The sequence below is a fragment of the Colias eurytheme genome, chromosome 15 (genome assembly GCF_061535395.1).
Source record: "Colias eurytheme isolate Ceu_HAF_F1 chromosome 15, ilColEury1 Martin Lab GWU primary, whole genome shotgun sequence".
NCBI classification, from domain to species: domain Eukaryota; kingdom Metazoa; phylum Arthropoda; class Insecta; order Lepidoptera; family Pieridae; genus Colias; species Colias eurytheme.
The window spans coordinates 9,829,853-9,849,076 of record NC_142994.1 but is presented as its reverse complement, the minus strand read 5'-3'; the positions used below and the strand labels follow the sequence as shown (position 1 = coordinate 9,849,076).

General features: G+C 32.2%; 1 protein-coding gene across 1 annotated transcript in view; it reads right to left on the bottom strand.

The window, feature by feature from the left end:
• Positions 1–175: 175 nt before the first annotated feature.
• The window catches only part of drd (drop dead), a 36,543-nt gene continuing 17,494 nt past the window's right edge, over positions 176–19,224 (bottom strand). Inside the window, exons 3-12 of the mRNA XM_090110133.1 lie at positions 9,609–9,802; positions 8,680–8,944; positions 6,711–6,871; positions 5,099–5,267; positions 2,906–3,099; positions 2,402–2,531; positions 1,700–1,889; positions 1,186–1,328; positions 643–739; positions 176–346 (exon numbers count right to left, since the gene is read on the bottom strand). Of these exons, the coding sequence (XP_089966259.1) occupies positions 315–346; positions 643–739; positions 1,186–1,328; positions 1,700–1,889; positions 2,402–2,531; positions 2,906–3,099; positions 5,099–5,267; positions 6,711–6,871; positions 8,680–8,944; positions 9,609–9,802 (1,575 nt within the window). The 3' untranslated portion in view covers positions 176–314. The remainder of the gene's footprint in view (positions 347–642; positions 740–1,185; positions 1,329–1,699; positions 1,890–2,401; positions 2,532–2,905; positions 3,100–5,098; positions 5,268–6,710; positions 6,872–8,679; positions 8,945–9,608; positions 9,803–19,224) is intronic.

Sequence of the window (19,224 nt, the reverse complement as noted above, 5' to 3'; positions counted from 1 at the left end):
CATCCGGTAATCGGACGACTAATTTATTTTATTCATCCGTTTAGTGGACGACTAGCACTGTCCATTTTAAATTTTGAAAAAAGCTGTAACAAGTTGTAAATGGTATGTAGCTGGTATACAATGTTTATTTTAATTTTAGAATTATTTATAAAGGTTTAAAATGAAAATCCTTAAATAAAACTCACTCATTTATTAACTTACAATAACTTACATTAACAGTATAAAAATAGACAAAAATACAATCTAAGTACGTGATGTTTTGGCTTAAGCTAAATATAATACAGTCAGTTCACTCTCTTGCCACTTTTAATACTTCACTTTTCTTTTAATTTCGTCTGTGATTTGCCTGTAAAAGAAGTAAATTCAATATTTTATTAAAATAGAATTTGTTATAAGTATTATGTTACCAAACGGCGATGTTGGCATTTAAATATAAGCTCTCAATAATTTTAATTCATTAAATTATACTTCTTGCTTAAATCCACGAGTAAGATGAGATACATATATAGATGTTAAATTCGTTTCTTAATATCAATGTTAAATTAGTAATCAAATCACTGATGTTAAATTAGTTTCTTATCATAGGATAGGTCTATGTGAGGCCAATGGTTATAAATATGTACTAATAAAACAGATATTAACCGAAATATATCCTATAGACTTGGTTGAAAGGCATCTCAATAGCGACTGTGGCGAGAATGGAAATAATCAGCACTACCGCCATCTCTGGGACGTGGATCTGAAAGTATTATAGCAATGTTATTATCTATTTCTATGGTCTATCTTTTATATTATTGACTGTCGTTTTTTAAAATATAAGAATGAGGACATGATAATAATTAGTAACAAATAAATAAGGTAAAGTAAGGTTGAGCAATATTTTTATTTTGATAAATGGCGTAATTAATTTAAAGTACAGAGAGAGAACGAATTCGATAATTTAATAAAGAATGACGCAATATGAGTAAATTATCCCGCCATTTAATGTATTTGATTGATAGTTTTTTTTAAATATAGAAATAATAATTCATCCATTCTTCGCGTTCTCGTTGATACCGGGATAAAAAAATTGTTATGTGACGGAGCTTTCTTAAAATAAAAGAACTTATAGCATGATGTTTTTCACTTTGCCTATGACAAAAAATAACTCATACATAAAAGAGTCCTTCTAAAAAATGAACTCACAAGTAAGAAAGGCGTATAATACTCGGCATGTCTCTGCACACCAACGTTATAGAAGAATATCGGGAACTGCGTGAGATACACGCCGTATGCGATCTTGTTGAAGAACTTGAACACTCGCGACTCTACAAATGCTGTTCCGATTCCTGCGAAAATAAGTTAATAAAATTTAAAATACATTTTTTTGGAATGGAAGATAAATTTTAGAAGTAGAATTATTAAATTGTTATTTATCAGTATACCAGAAGGATATATTGACTTAAATAATAAATTGTTATATACCAGTCTTGATACCAGTAGGTACACCAGTAGCATCTATTCACACAAACCATTATTTGTATTTTTATTGAGGTGGAAATTTATCCTTAGCCAAGTTCAACACATTTTGGAAAATCTTAACATTCGCTTCACCAATGTGCCAATGTTATGAAATTCAATATTTTAAACTAAAATATTTTCCATAATAATTAATTTATGTTTATCACATTTATATTATTTTCTTACAAATATTCCTCACCTGCATAATCATTACAAATAGCCCAATGCGCAATGCTCATGAACAGTCCCCACAGAATAGGCGCGAACGCCGCAAACATGGCCGCCGGGAAGTGCTCGTACTTGTAGCCTTCGAGACCCATCCTGTACGGGCTGGCTATCGTGAACGCGGCTATACCGAAACTTACGCACCAGACTAGTCTGGCTTGGTTCTGGAAAGGAAAATTTACGTTAAAAAAAAGACGTGTGTCACTCGGGGACTGCCGCGGTAAAGCTATTGCATGCTATGCCTTCAAGCCACACCTCCGCGCCCGTCCCCGTGGGGAGCGTGAGGTTTTTCGTTACGCAATTTCTGGGACCCCGCGCTCAAGGCCCGCGATAGAAGCTATGCAATAGCTTAAAAAGTATTTAAATCTTATCTATAGTGCTTATAGTACCAATAAATCTAAAAATTTGTAAGTATGAATTTCTTGTAGTATAGTTGTATGTTTGTTACTACATATATCACGCGAAAGCCACTGAACAAATTTTGATGATACTTGGCAGTAATTTTAAGAGTATTTTTTACGTAATCAGCGTACTAAACTATACAGAAACCAATTTGGAGAAAATTAATCAAAATATTTTTTAGCTATTTTCGTACAAAATTGTTTTCCAGGATCAAACTTTTAAATATTTTTTGGCAATTAATCTATTAATTATTAATACAAAAATAAGGACTTACATCACTGAGTTTAACGTTTGATTTGTTGTTTTTAATGAAGTACGCCATCAACACTCCAATGAGGTATATAGTAGCGCGATGTGTTGGTAGGATGTAGGAATATCTTGCTGCGTCTAAAAGCTTCGATACCCTGAAAAGATAATTAATATACCATAATATGTTAGTAATTACTATGTATGCGAAATTTGCTGTGATATGAGTAAGAGAAATAGATATCAGTCTTCGACTTTTCTTAGGATTTATGGAATATTTAAATTTTGCAAGTACTTCAATTTACAATATATGTAATTATGTAGGTAAGAACAACGTACGCCTAAGAAAACTCGACTGATATGTTCAATATTCAGTCCAAATTCATGACATCAAATAGGTACTTTAAAGTACCAATGACACAACATAATTTAAAGCTAATAAAAGCGTACATCATAAAAAGTGGTCAATATACAAAAAACTAAGATAGAATATTATAGAAATTTATTCTAAAAAAATAAATGAAATACTTACGAGATCCCATAGTACACGAACATACTGATGTCATACCAATGTGTAGCCAAGTACCGCAGTATAGTGGAAGATACAGCTATACCCAGTATAAGAGCTAGACCCAATCTTTTGAACTTCCAGAGTATTAGCATCAAGGGGAATGTGCCCACGTACAGTTGCATGTCGATACCCAGTTGGTGAGTGTGGGTTAAACACTGGAAATACATAATAATATAAATAAGACTTTCTTAAGTACTTGTTTATAATAATATAAGGGTTAATAATAATAAGGGTGGTAAGTACAATATATTTCTATACTAATACTAGCTCTCTCGACAAACGTTGTTCTGGCTTATTCTTAACATTCAGGGTTATGAAAATAAGATGTTGGCCGATTCTTAGATCTACCCAATAGGAACGCAAAATTTCGTGAGAATCGGTGCAGTCGTTTTAAAGGATAATCCTCTGAAACAGCTACGGCTACCGCGGTAACTAACATTTTAGAAAAATGAGACATAGAGATTCTAACTTATAAGGAGACAACGTTTGTGAGGTTAAAGGGAGTATTCTCTTCTATTTAATATCTATCTTTTGAACTGATTTTGAAAACGCTTTTACCGCAAGATAGCCTTCATTATCCAATAACATAGGCTATTTTTATCCCGATCAACCCAGGGTAATATAGAGTTTAGTTTTAATTTAATCTGCAATAGAGAGATTCCAAATATTGAGTTACACGGTTTAATAAGAAATATGAAACCAAGTCTATAAATAAATTATATTGAAGTGTAATGTTTCATTGAAAATGCGATACACACAATTTGTTTATAATCAGAAATTTAACAAATTAAATCGAAACAAGGAAAATATAATTTGTCACTTAGCTAAAGTTTAGCCAAATTGTACCGAATAATACCCAGGTAATTCGTTTATACTTAGGAGTTCTAGACTAGCTCCAAATACTAGGTTCTAGGTTCTAGGTTTACGAGAAACAATCGAGGGATTAATGTTAAATGCCGCAGCTCTAGTTGAAATGGTAATTTCTTTCCCGGTTTTAAATTGAAACAGTTTCACTAAAGTAGGGCAGTTATTTACAGGAAAATTTAGAGATCGTGCACCGTACACAAAACGAGCTAATGGCATTTAAACGCTTGTATGTAATTGATGCTCGGTATTTTTTGTCATTAAATGTATAAAAAGATAGATAACGTTGAGACTAATCTTTTATAGATCTTTCCATAGTATTCAAAATTCGTGTAGCGTTCACAGGGAATAAATTAAGCATAGCTTTTGTGCAAAGTTTTTGTTTTTAACAGTAGTCAAGCTACAGTTCAATCTGTTAAAACTTGTGAAGAAACCTGACCTATTACGGGCAAATAATTATTTTGAAAACAAAATAAAGAAAGATTGATAATTATACCTCAAGTCTTAGACAATGTAGAAAAAGTAAGGTTCAAAGCGAGGATTGCACTTTGCAATAGATATTAAAAGTGACACCAATAGGTTATATAAGAACCTGGGAACTGGTGCAGATTGTAAAGTATTGTTAGCAAAACAGCAAATATTAATTGATATTTCTATTCGTAACAATAATTCCCGATGGAAGTTTATTTAGCGTCCTTTTTCCGTCAGAACAATCTTGATATTAACGGGATTTGTTTTCCTTATCGTTTACTGTTTGCTCATCTCTTTCCGTATTGAAAATCAAAATGAAAAAGTAAATGATCGAGACAAGAACAAGGTTCACAATATCCCGAATTTTCTTCGATATTAAAAAATATGATTTGCATTGAATAATTTTGTTTTAATCGGCTTTCTACATGAATAGCAGATAATTGAGCTGTAGTATAATAATAGCCATCTTGTTTGTAAACAAAAGGGGATAATTACTGAGCAAGTAATGCATATTAGCACTTGCAATTAGGCAATTTATATTGCGGAAACTGAATTGTGCTTAAATTTAATGGTAGGCTCTTCGTAATGATCGAATATACAGTTGTTTTAAACATTATTAAAAATTGAGTCAATATATTTATACTACTACTTATAGTTTTTGGTTAGTTATGCGTAGTTTTCTAATGTTACTCACGCACATTTTATTATTCTTAACCCAACATTTTTCACTAACTGCTATATCTATATCGAAAATTATTGCCTAAATATTCTCTACATTTAGACTATATTTTTTAAGTTACTAAATCACAAAAATCTTACCATTTCTTCAAAGCCAAAGTAATTGTGAATAAACAGGAAGCTCTTCCACATATTCTTTTCACAGACTCGGCTATGTTCCTCCACCACTAGGTTCCATTGAGGACCGTTGTTGAGGTCCGGGAGGACGTATGTACAGAATAACATTAGACTCAGGAAGAGCGGGAAAAGCCTGAAATAAGGATATTAGAAAATTATTATACAATTTAAAATAAGCATTTACTACAGATGCGTAATCGCTGTCATAGTTTTATAGGCTACACTATCCGTTGATTCTTATCTAATCAACCAATTTATATTGAAATAATGAATTGTCCCCTATTTAGCGACATGCGTTATGTAGTAAAGTACATAATATGACAAGTTTTTAAAAATACATTATTGAAATCTTAATTAAATACTTTTCTTGTTTAAAAATAAAATAAAACCTGCTATTGTGCATCCAAATAAATGCAAGAGTAACTATGTCTGTCTGATATATTTTCTACATATCAACTTCAGAATGAATTCGGATTCATTCAAATGTTTAGTCGAAAATAACATTTTCAACATGATTTTTTTTTGGAAATGGCCATTCTGTTTTCGCAATAAACAGCTTATAAAACGTGTTTACGTAGAATTAAACATTCTAAAAACTGCTTTGAACAAAGTCAATGTACCTAGTAATCCTACTAAAATTTAAAAATTCTTATAATCAAATGGTTATTTTTACTCAACTACAATATAAAAATGAACTGCAAAATGTGTTGCGCATAACTCGAGAACGTCTGAACCAATTTCGTTAATTATTTTCTTATAACATTCCTTGAAGTACGAGGATGGTCCTTATGGAGAGAAAACGTAAACATGTACCACGGGGGAAGCCGAGGCGGACCGCTAGTTTACAATAATAATCGAACACAACTAATACGCTGATACATCTAAATAACTAGATTAATTATGCATGTAGAAATGTTTTTGAACACGCGTATGTAATGTCTATTAATGATTCAACAGATTATTTAGATTTAATCGTATTTCAATGTGTAAGCGTATTAGTACCGTAATAATAAGGTTTCAGAATGCAACGTTGGTTATTATGATTTATAATGCAGAGGATATAGTTCCAATATCGTTGGAATAACCAATTTGAATAGCATAATTAAGAAATAATTATTTTTAGATGAGCACGTAAAATACGGTCACGTAGTTATTATTATACTGGGAGATAATTATGAAGATAGATCAATTTATATACGATTTATTATACGTCTCTATTATATGATTACATTTTTATATCTTGTATATTACAAAGAATGGTTTCAACTTAATTGGTATTGTTAATAAAGTAGTTGAAATTGGTCGATGAAATAAGTAATTTTATATACGTGCCTAAAACATATTTTTTTAGGTCCTCCATCAAGTTCTGTGTAAAGGCTCTATATACTTAGAGCTCATTTTTAAAATGCTTATCCAATCAAGCAATCCATAAACGATTTTTGGATTGTCTTTTTGGAGTTAATACATTTATGTTTTACATATTTACTGAATTATAAACAATTTTTCTAAATACGAATTGTGTAACTTAACGAAGACAACAATATTTTTTAAAAGCTCGGCTCTATACCATCCTTACCTGAACCATCTCGCTAGAAGCCTATTCTTCAAGTCAATAGTTCCTTTCTTCTCCAAGTCCTGAAGAAGGTTGTGTGCGTTGAGGAAACCGCTGAGATACAAGAAACTGTCAGTGTATACAATCGCTGATCGACCAATCACCGCCCAGGGCATACCGAATACCTACAAACAAAATAGTAAGTACTAGCTGTGCCACGCGGTTTTACCCGCATTGCTCCGCTCCTGTTGGTCTTAGCGTTATGATTATAGCCAATAGCTTTCATCGATAAATGGGCTATCTAACACAGGGGAAATTTTTCAAATCGGACCAGTAATTCCTGAGATTAGCGCGTTCAAACAAACAAACAAACAAACACTTCAGATTTATAATATTAAGTATAGATTAAACTTTTATACTAAAACTAGCTGCTTGACCCGGCTTGGCCCTAGATGGTTTGGGATAAAGAAATTACCTTATTTTAAATTCTGAATAGTGGTTTTCTGTTACTTAAAGATTTTTTATTATCCGAATAGTACTCATGAAGGTTACGTAAGTCATAACTTATGTAGATAATTATTGTCAGTGTATTACGATAGTCAGGGTGAAACATAGCTTTTAGACAGGGTTCGAATTTGTGTATTGAGAAATATGATCGCTCTGGCGGGTCATGAGTGGCTGAATTGTTCAAGAATCCGACCCGGATTGGCGTGAAAGGATGCGGGTTCGAGTCCCGCCTCGTGATCGAATTTTTTCTATCTATACTAATAAAGCTGAAGAGTTTGTTTGTTTGTTTGTTTGAAAGCGCTAATCTCGGGAACTACTGGTCCGATTTAAAAAATTCTTTCGGTGTTAGAAAGCTCATTTATCGAGGAAGGTTTATAGGCTATAATCATCACGCTACGACCAACAGGAGCGGAGCCACGGGGGTGAAACCGCGGGGAGCAGCTAGTCCCTTATAAATTTATATTTATAAAGCATTTGAATGCAATAAAACCAAAAATATCAAATTCAAGTATGATCGGTTGATTGTTGTTTAAATCATTATTTTTGTTCCTAGAAAGTGTAGTAAAATAGATTTCATTTCGTCGATCAAATCAATTATCAGGAATCGCACAATAAGAGCTATTAAGCCTTGTCAGCAGGCGTTATTTGATAAATTGTTACACGTGCGAAAAGTAATATAATTATAACACGTGTAAAATATTCTCTAATAGATAAATAAATAGTAATGTAATAATAATTCCTTGAATAAATATACAAATAGAACGTTCTATTTATATTTGCTTAAAAAACATCGTTGGCTTCAAGAAAGATGTGGTTCAATGTTTAATTAAAAATTACGCTTCTCAAATTACTGCGTAATAATTATTTAATGAGTGCAGTGAACCTGAAATAAGCATTACAAGATATCACATTACGCGGTGTAAAAGTATAGCAAATATTGGCAAAGATCTTCTTAACTACAATTACGATTCTTTATTTCCTTATTTTGTTGTCACCTTGAAAATAACGTCGTGTACTCGTAAAGGATATTACACAAAACTTAAGTAATTTTCATTGTTTACGGGACCTTTGTACACGCAATATTTTCCAGCGAAACAGTCAGAATGAAATCAATAGCGTGACATAATTTCTGAAATAGAAATGAAAGGATTGATTCGAAAGTCCTCGATGATTCGTGATTGTTTCAAGAATTGCAGATCTATTAAATTGAAGCGTTTAGCGTGCAAGGAGGTTGTGTTATTACAAGTATTTTGTCACCATTTACTTATTATTTTTTATGCGTGCTTTTAGCTTTTACGTATTACGAGCATGAAGAACATTCGATGTTTATTTAATTTGTTTTTATATAATGGAATAAATAAAGATAATAAAACTACAATTTAACTTTTACAATATTGAAAGTTTCATGTAAACGTAAAAATAAGTAATGGTAGATTTTGTGTTACAATACAGGCTATTTTTATTTAATTTAATATGTCTTACATACCTCAGAGTAGCTAGTCTTATTAACATAAGGGCTGTGTGCCATAGCCATGGACTTGTGCGCGAGCAGCAGAGCGAAAGCATTCATCCCCCGAAACGCATCCACCCCCTTCACCCTTGTAGGTGAGTCGCTTAAGTCGAAAACTTTCTTCAGATTCCGTTTAAGGGAGAATGCGTTCAGTAACTTCTCGAAATTCGTGGCACCTTCCTTCCCGTCGTCCAGGATCGTGCCCAGACCGAGCAGGATCAATATGGCTAGGAAGAATGCTCTGGAAAATTTTAAGGTTATTTTTAATGTGTGTGGAAAAAAGAATGTACGAATAAAATACCAATTATTTACTTCAAGGCGCAAGGACAATTTATTTCATGAAAAACAAAACAATTAATTATAATATATTATGTATGGTAATTAGTAATTTAATTTTATGCATTAAATATTCTATATTGTTGATAGGTGTAAATTGCAAGTAAGAATTCTAATATCGGAAACGAAACAAAAAGATCATTTCAATCGTTAAATGACATAATTATGTTCTCTCAAAGATAAATTGTTAATATGCTCAGATATTCCCTGGGCGAGCGTTAACAATATCTCTTTGAGCCTTTATATGGAGTTTATTTTATCAATGAAACATCATTCCGGAAATATATGCAAAATGGGGAAATATCATAATTAGTGTAAATTGTAAGGGACTGTTGCTTAAGAAATTTTATAATCGTTTCCGCAACATTATTATTGTGTAATGAATTGTAGCTGACAATCTGCGTATTACTTGATAATTGTTAATTACTGTTTTCTATTTAAATTAATAAAACTAGAATAATCAAGATACTGAAATGTAGAACAAACTTTAACACGACTAAACAAACATAATATATCATATTATGATTCCATGATTTTCTTTAACAAATATTCCATCCTAAAATACTTACATAGCCAAAGATTTTCCAAAGGAATACGGTCGTTTGAAGTCTTTCACAGTGCACATGGTGTTTTGGACCTTCACAGATATCCCGAGGTCAGCTAGCTTCTGAGAGAGCTCTTCTTCCAAGTCGAAGCTGCTGCAGGAACTCGGTATACACACGCCCCATAGGAGACTGGAGTATCTTGGCACTCGGTGACCCATCTAGGAGGAAAATAACTATTTAGTGATTGATGCAGGTTTATTGTGTTGGTGTTCTAGACGGTTCTCGAAGATTTTTATGTGTAGAAGTTTAGTGTGATCGATTCATTGAAGAGTTTTTTCGTTTGCGGAGATGGTTCTTAGATATTACGATACTTGCTTTTATTGTAATTTCGTCTGTCTGGATTGTAATTTTAGATGAATACAATAAAGCTTATTTTTTTGATCCCGGGTATTCCCGGGAATACCTTTAATACTTTTATCTTATTTAGTACCCGGAAATTATTCCGGTTCTTTTACAGCAGCAGTGCAGCTCAGATATATGAGATTAGGAATGCTTCTACCACCTTTAACATTATTGACACAGGCATTGAATATGGTTATGCTTCCGGAGCCTTCAATGCTAATTCTTTCGTTGACAATTGTTTTTAAAACAACAATATGTGACAGCCATATTAGTATATCAAAGAAGTCAACTGTTTCTGATTTCTGCTTTACCTACTATTGATACACATTGTGTTGCCCAACAGTTGCGCGACTAAATTGTATTTAAATAGTATTGTTTAAGGGTGACTTTGTTTCGAGAATATTTGTCCAATATGTCCAAGGGCCATTGTATTGCACAATAACAATTGTAATTCAATCAGCTCGACGCCAAATATGCTGACAAAGTGGACGGTGATATTCTTGTGGAATATTAAAAAGATTGACCTTGCTATTTGCCTGATCGTGCGTGATACGGGTATGTCGCTGTTTAATATCGTTTAAAATATGTCTGACAACCCAACATATTTTGACAGTTTTCCAATTATGATGCTAAGTTGCAAAATTATAATTTAGTTGCAAATGGCTTAACAATTAACAGTTAAAAATAGGACGGAATTTGAAATTATAAGTGTAATGTATTTACTATTTAATAATATACTATTTAACATCCGAAATAATAGTTAAATAGGTATAACATAATATGTAGTTTGCTTCAAAAATAATAGAATAATAAGCAGTGGACTTATGAATAATAAAAGCACATCTTGGAATTGCTATCGCAATCTGATTATCGCGTCGTAGTTTTCAACGGAAGTTTATATTGTTTTTTAAAGTCCATTAACTTGAAATATGGTTTTGATTAGATGTAATCATAACACGTTTCATAAATATAAATTTTGCATTTTATTCAGTGGTAAATAATGAAGTTACTGTAAAGATGGTGGTTTATGTTTCTCTTCTCTTATTTTTGCATCGTTTTAACGTTCATTAGTTTGCGAATCAGCCCCCCTAGTCAAGTGGCTTTCTGTTAGCGTAGCGTTCAATAGAATAGACGTTTATCTACAGCCTACGTCAATCTCATACATTCGTAGTCTAATCTATTGAACGCTACGCTAACAGAAAGTCACTTGACTAGGGGGGCTGATCTATTGTCAAGGTTGTTATTCATTGAGAGAGCTTCCGTTGAAAAACCCCAAGCTATGACGCGGAAGGCACCAGATACGTGAATAAGATTATACATCTTGGTGCCTAGGTTAGGGATTTAGTAACAAATATTTATTAAATGTAATAAGTATAATTGAATGCAATAATAATTAAATATGAACCATAACTCGTATATTGAAAATAAACGACGAAATGATATTATCGGGTCTACAGACTTTGCTACGACTCAATCTTTCAATTTTATAATAATACTACTGAATTACATAACATAATAATTATTATACTTACTCTAATACAATATACCTACATGTAATTTGAATATACAAAATAATACACGGATTTTTATTTATATTTATATCCATATGTTTATTTCCATAATTAAATTTTATTTTGGTTGATTTATATTCGTTATTTTTCATTTAAAAATTAATTTTTATTTTAAGTTATGACTCATGATTTAAATAAATTCTTAAAGTTTGCTTAGATTATGAAGTTTGAAAAAACAAAGCTTTAGGGCGTTTGTCCACTACAAGGAATTTTACGGTCCGGCATTCCGATTTTTTACGGTCCGGTATGGCACGCAATTAATCTAAATACTAGCTTGTGCACTATACGTAATTTTACTGTCCGACATTTTACTTTTCCCTATTCCGGATGGTTTTTTGAGTTTACGGGTCGCTGTAGGTATAATTGTTTTCGATTGCCCACTTGCTTGGATTTTACTCTTTTTATTGCATATGCCAATTGAAAGCAAGCTCTTGTTTTACTTTCTTTTAGCTGGCAATGAGATTTGAGAAGTCGGTATTGTTATTTTATATACATTGACCAAGCATTGACCTATAATTATTATCTAAGTAAGTGTTGGTAAGTTAAAGTTCCAGTGGGAATAGATTTAGCTCCTCGTCACCGATTAAAATAAATAAGTGAAACACGCATTTTAAATCTCTTACGGAACTTTACTTTTTATTATAACGAAGTAATATAATATTTCACCTTCTATATTTTTAATCGTTTCTTGTAAAATGCGAAAACAATCATTTATGATAGCATTATACCGCCATACTTCCTTGAACTGTACCGCGCTGATCCGAGTAAAGACGGACAGGTGCACAAGCAATTCATCGGTTTTTTCATGCCAAACCGGACCGTAAAAAATCGGAATGCCGGACAGTAAAATTCCTTGTAGTGCACAAGCGCCCTTACCGTCACGTTCAATATAAAATGATATCTAGCACGAGTATCATATCATTTACGTTTCTGTAAAAAAAGTTAATACATGTTTATCATATTTAAAAAGTTAAATGAAATATTTATTTATTTTGTTCTAGATGTTTCCACACAATATATTAACGATGTAAAAACTTTACGCATAGTATCATCTCACAACAATTTTTTAATATTTTAATTCAATAAAAAATCACAAGGCATTCCGAATTTTAAATAGCGCCCATACATAGAATTCTAATTTTCATCACGTTTCTGTATTTATTTTGACCACGAAGAAACATGGAACTTGAACCTCGTTTGACTATTTTTTTCAAACACAGTTCCAAGACACACTTTAAGAAGATTTACCCACGGTATACCTTACAGATTCCAAACAAAATCCTAACACATTACTGAATCGAAGCCCCAATGTACGAGCGTATACTCTGCGCTAAACTGTAGCTGCATACATCCGATTACCCGGCCATGTCAGATGTCAGTGGCCCGCCAATTTGCACCCATTCCTACTCGACTCACGTAGCTGATTACATCTCTGGATGTACCCAAAGGTTTTGGCTGTGCGTAGGGACATGTAATTGGTTGAAAACATAAGGTTCGTTCGTGTGTTGATAATTGGTTGAAACGTAATTGTAAGATGATTTTGATAGACATCCTACTAGATAATATTATAAATGCGAAAGTTTGTGAGGATGTGTGTGTGTTTGTTACTCTTTCACGCAAATACTACTGATCCGATTACAAGGAAATTTAGCACACATATAGAGGGTAACTTGGATTAACATATAGGATAGGATAGTTTTGTCCCGGAAATCCCACGGGAGCGGGAACTATGCGGGGTTTTCTTTGAAAACGCGGGCGAAGCCGCGGGCGGAAAGCTAGTTCTTTATATGTATGAAATATATTAATAAGTACAAAAAATAAAATAAAAACTATAAATCCACTGTCCATATTAAAATTATGTATTTTCAGTATGGCTTTAAGCACGTTCAAGTAAAACAATTGCAAATTATTGTACAATCACAAAATTATCTGTCATGAGTTAGATTTTAACTACCTATATGTCTGTTTCAAACTCCATTTTAATTACTTATTGTTTTTAATCCTTGGTCTAAGTACAATTTTCCTCGACTTAGTTGGTCATAAATCAAATCGATTTTCAACAATTAAAGTTTTTCCGAGCAAAACTATCAAAAGTTAGATAAATTTTTAATAAATAGTTATTATTTATTATTTTTACAATTAATTTCCCTTTTTATTTTCTAAGACAAGGTTAATATTATTATATTGAATGATTCACTAATATAATAAGGAAGACATAGCGTGACATAATGTTATAACCTTTAACAACATCCAAATTGATTTTCTTTTGTTATTTCATATTTTATCCATCTATCATAAATAACGTTTATTATTATTATAAATTTGCATACAAATGGTTTCAATACAAACACAAAGTGCACAAATGTTTTAATATTCGGAATTTTATATTGGTCTCTTTGTAATGGGCGTAATATCATTTTCCTTTTCGTTGGTATGGTCATAATAAATTATTAATAATTTACAATATTTAACATTTATAAATTGTTTTTGTTACAGGTATCAGGTATATTACAGGTATTTAGAACATGGTCTAAAATGTTTCGATATGTGTGGATAAAGAACAATATTGATCTCGATAAAGCTCTCTATAAAATGTAGAGAATGTAGATAATAAATATAATATTGCTCCGATTTAAATTTTTCAATATCTAAATAATATTAGATAGGACTTTTTTTGATGATTAACATATTGCGTTTAATCAAATACGAGCAAATATGCATTTATATAATATCAAAACCTGTTTAGCGGATTTGGCACTCCCGCATCGAGACACGTCTCTCCAAACTAGACTATAAATTTAACTTTTGGGTGTGACACATTGTTACGGAAACAAAATACACCGAATTTATCGCCTGCATAACCTTGGTGAGCGATATAAAATTCATTAAATACGTATAATCTTATGACATTAGAAACATTATGTTATGTCATCGACCGACGATAAAGCTGGAAACGAACTATCGGATGCGGCTTACGGACGCGACTTATAGCCGCAACTTATAGGTAGGTAATAATTGTACATTGTCCCGTCCGACTAGGTCCCTTCCGGACTCCTCCACTCAAGCGACAGCCCAAGCCGAGGTTCGAGATCCCCGTCAAGGGGGGACGCCCTTGCGCATGTCGCTACCAGGGTGATCCTTCAGTTCACCCACGCGTCCGCGTTAAAATGTAGAAGCCCTTCTGGCTAATATTGAGAAACAACACACAAAAAAAATGTACATTGAAGTTGTTTATTTATTTTATTTTTTTAAGTGTGCAAACTATAAGAAGTAAATCGTGGACGAGTCCTTGACCGAGTGTTTGGACGTCCGACGCGAATCTGACGCACTGGATGTTTTTATACTGTGCATACCTATAAGTCGCGGCTGTAAGTCATGTCCTTAAAAACCTCGTCCGATAGTATGTTTCCAGCTTAAACCAATGCTTTGTGTGGAAGCCCACTCGCAGTGTTTAATTTGATGTAGATTGCTGTCTAAGTGCATGAGATTATATCGATTTATCGTGGCTATGTAGCGATGTAGCGATATAATGTAAACGCGCGGGCCATTCGTTCGTAGGACATAACATTAGTGTATGGACAGCTGTTTGCATGATTAATGTGTGTTTATACCAAATTGGATGCAATTCCGGGCTCTGTGTCCATTATACAGTGTGTCCGGACATGACATACCGATATTTGAAGGGGCTATTCTCCAGGTATTTTTATCGACAATTCAACCCCTCTACAGTCCCCTACCTCACCCCCCTCAAAATGGCAAACCTATCAATTCGGATAGTGAATTTATAAAAATTGTAATAACTTCGAAAGTGAGTGTCACAAAATACTAAATTTGGTTTTATTTGAACAATAACAAGTTATTCTAGGGACCACTAAACAAATTTAATTGATAAGAGTGATGAAACATACTTTAAAAAATTCGAAAACCATTTTGAGGGGGGTGAGGTAGGGGACTGTAGAGGGGTTGAATTGTCGATAAAAATACCTGGAGAATAGCCCCTTCAAATATCGGTATGTCATGTCCGGACACACTGTATAATTAATAATGATTGACGTGATTGTATACAAAGCTAGTATGCCACGGTACCAGAACATAATCCTTAAAATTATTTTATTTCAATAGACTTGCGTATGGCTCGTAAACGTCAATATACATATTTTGTGGAATATGGGGCCATACATTCAAATATTTAGGAAATATTAGATTATTATTGGTTACACATATCTAGCATTAATAATTCTAGATTATTTTTTTCTCTACATTCTGTCATTTTAAAAGTTTATGCAATATGCGCATTGCGCAGTGGAAATGTAATTACATAAATTAGAGGTATGAGATCTTCATGTTCCTATCTTCCCCATAAGTAATATTCATTTTCATTTAATACAATGGACCTAATAGAGAGACATTATTTATATTATATCACAATTCTTGCAAGTCAAAAATCGAGCATATTCTTAAGAATGTGCTAACTAGCGATAGGTAAGTGTACCCTATAACCATTTAAAATTGTGCATCATTTGCGCCTTTGCGGTTATTATCTAACGAATCAACCATACAATTAGGCTTCCTGACAGATAGTTCTCACACTGCAGTGAATAAGTATGATATAACAATTGCCTATACACCGTGCCAAGGTCATTCGGAGATGCATTTTGTGTCCATAATTATTAAACGTCTTATTAAGACGTTGTGGTTAATTTATGTTATTAAATTGCAAGTTTCGACATTTTGTTGCAATTTTTTTCTTGTAAAAGAAGCGCTCTTTTTGTGAGAAACAATATAGCCACCTATGTTTTTATAGATGCGAGTTTACTAATAGTATTTACTTTACATATTATTATAGTACGCAACATATACATAAAGTTTTAGGATTAAAAATAAAGTTGATTATACTTTACTAAAATAGATATAAAATGGAGGGGCTTAGATTAGACTTTTTTATGATAGAATCCAGATATAACATTATACAAATTATATACAGCATATTATTATGCATAATTAAATCAGGTTGTAGGAGGTCCGTGACCTTTACAGCAGCAGTATTTCCTAAAATTCATGTAGCTGTATCTTACTGGACTCCTGGTTTTTAGGCTCTACATATTTTTAAAACAGATTATTTTTAGATTTACATCTTAATTTTTGAAACTTTATGTGTTTTTTTGTAATAAAATGGCACAACGAATTCCATTTAAATTTTTTGCACATTATTTTCAGATAAGTAGAGCGTGCAAAAATCTCTTGCATAAATTTTTGTGATCTTAAATATACATAATAATAGGTAATTATCTTGTTTAAAACATCCTTTGTATTTTCATCATGTGAAATATTGTTTATATTTAAAATTTATTTCACCAATTCGTACTGAATCAATGAGAACAATAAAAAATTAGGAAGCAATGAATAATGGAGTCTTCAAATTGCGAAATAACTTTCGTTTATGGTTACATTCAGCATTCAAAAACATGGAAATGCAAATAATATATGCCATTTTTGATTTATAGAATTTCTCTGTTGGCAAGTTTTTAGTGAATGATGAATGCGAATATAATGAATTATGCGCGGTTCGTGACACTTTTTGCTCATACTTGCATCGAATGCAATTTTCTACAATTGGGAAATATTCGTAAGATATTATGATTATGTAATAAATGAATTTATGAGGAAAAGTAAAGTTTTTTCTTGGTATTTATCTGATAGCAGAATATGAAGGATTATAGAATGTTAATTTTGTTTTTATCCCTATCTCATTTAAGTAATTAGTTGTTGAAACTGTCATCTCTAAAAAACGTGCATAATTCTTTCAGTGCAATATTTTTCAAAATCAATTATGAATTAGAAATTAAATTATTGCATTAAATCTGTGTCTAAGTAATCGTGAAACGTTTTAAAATTAAAAATCAAATATCGGCATATTATGAGATAACTGCACATACGTAGTGTTAAGTTATGTAATCATAATATGAAGATGAGAATGACTACTTACATATTGAATAATAAATATTTGTGTAATAATGAATCTTTGTGTTTCTTTAAATCAAGTTGGTGTTTGTTTTTAATTATTATCAAACGTTAATAAAGTTAAAAGAAATTAGTCTCATATTTAACCTTCATACTACCAATGTAATGGCAATGGATCTTATTTTCTATTTTTCTTAGAATAGAAATTATGTTTATATTTATAACGAAGCGCACTTTTTGAGTTTAATTCTGCAAATCCTAATTATTCTTATGGTCATTGTGTATAACAATATAAATTACATCGATTGACTCCTTGACGATAAACTGGTCTGGGGAGGACTATTTTAAACAATGGATGCCGATTCCTGTCTTTGCAGAAATTACTTTTGCTTTTTTAAGAACATTAATAATTACCAGTAAATTAAAAATTAATAAAGAAATTGACGTCCTTTGTTCTACTATTATGGTCGTTGAAATTCGCTTAGGAGGTAAACACGTTTTTAGCGCTTCATAAATAGTTGTCATGTTTTAATTTCATCCTGGTTCTACGAATTTTATTATGAGCTGCAGTCTTAACCAATTATGTACAGAAATATCTTATTTACATAATTAGTTCGATAGTTACAATGATCATCGTAAATGCATGAGTTATGTACAATGTAAAATGGTATATGTAAAATGGTTAAGACTTGGGTACAAACTTACGCTGCAATCAATAATAATTAGCCTGTAAGTAAGATCGATTATTTAAGATATGGTCCTTAGAGTTCCAGATATTAATCTACCGAGTTTAAATCTGCTAAAACATTTATACGCCTAATTATGCGTTACATTGAAAATTACTCGATAAACATCAAACCGCGGCATAATGTGAGCATTTTGTTACGAAATCGTATTCATTACAAAGTCATAAAGACAATCGGTGACAATAACAATAAAATTCGGGACACAAGGCCCAAGGGAGTGGGTTCAAGGGTGAGCGAGTTGATTTACAAACTGCATTTACATTGCAAAACGTGTGTTGAAACAGCACCCTGAGCTTCATTTGAGATGAATCATACATAATCATACATACGTACTTGTAGGGATTGTTGAATAACTATAGTGATTGTATGTTCTTTGAGTAAGTTTTGAGATAGTGCTGATAACTGAGGGGATTGAAGGCGATGGACTTGGAGTGTAGGCGATGGTGTACCTACATTTTTTTAAGTAATAATTGAATAGTTGGAAACGCTCTGTAAGAGCAACGTAAAGACCGTACGTACGTAAGTAATGTTTTAAGATTTTATAGCACTATAGAGTGGGTTTGTTTTACATTTATTTCAATTATCCTGTTCAAGAAATTTATTGTTTCAGAAGTTATTAAAAAAATATAACTTGTTATATGATACAAGAACGACACCGAAACCACGTGTTATCTACACAAAATTGAAAGTTACATAGGTACTAAAATGTTCTATCCTATAATGGGAAGTTTGCGAAGTAAAGGCATCGAATCTAGGTTACACTCGCATGAATAGCCGGCCTCGATTAGAAGACTTACGGGATTGGGGTCATCCCTTATCTCTCGCTCACCTTAAGGTGCTATATTTTATAAGTATAATGCGACCAATTTAAATGGGTTTTAACACGCTTTTTTAATAGCTTTAACTTTAAGCACTTAATACTTGTATGTAAATATATATATCAATCGATTCCTTAGATGA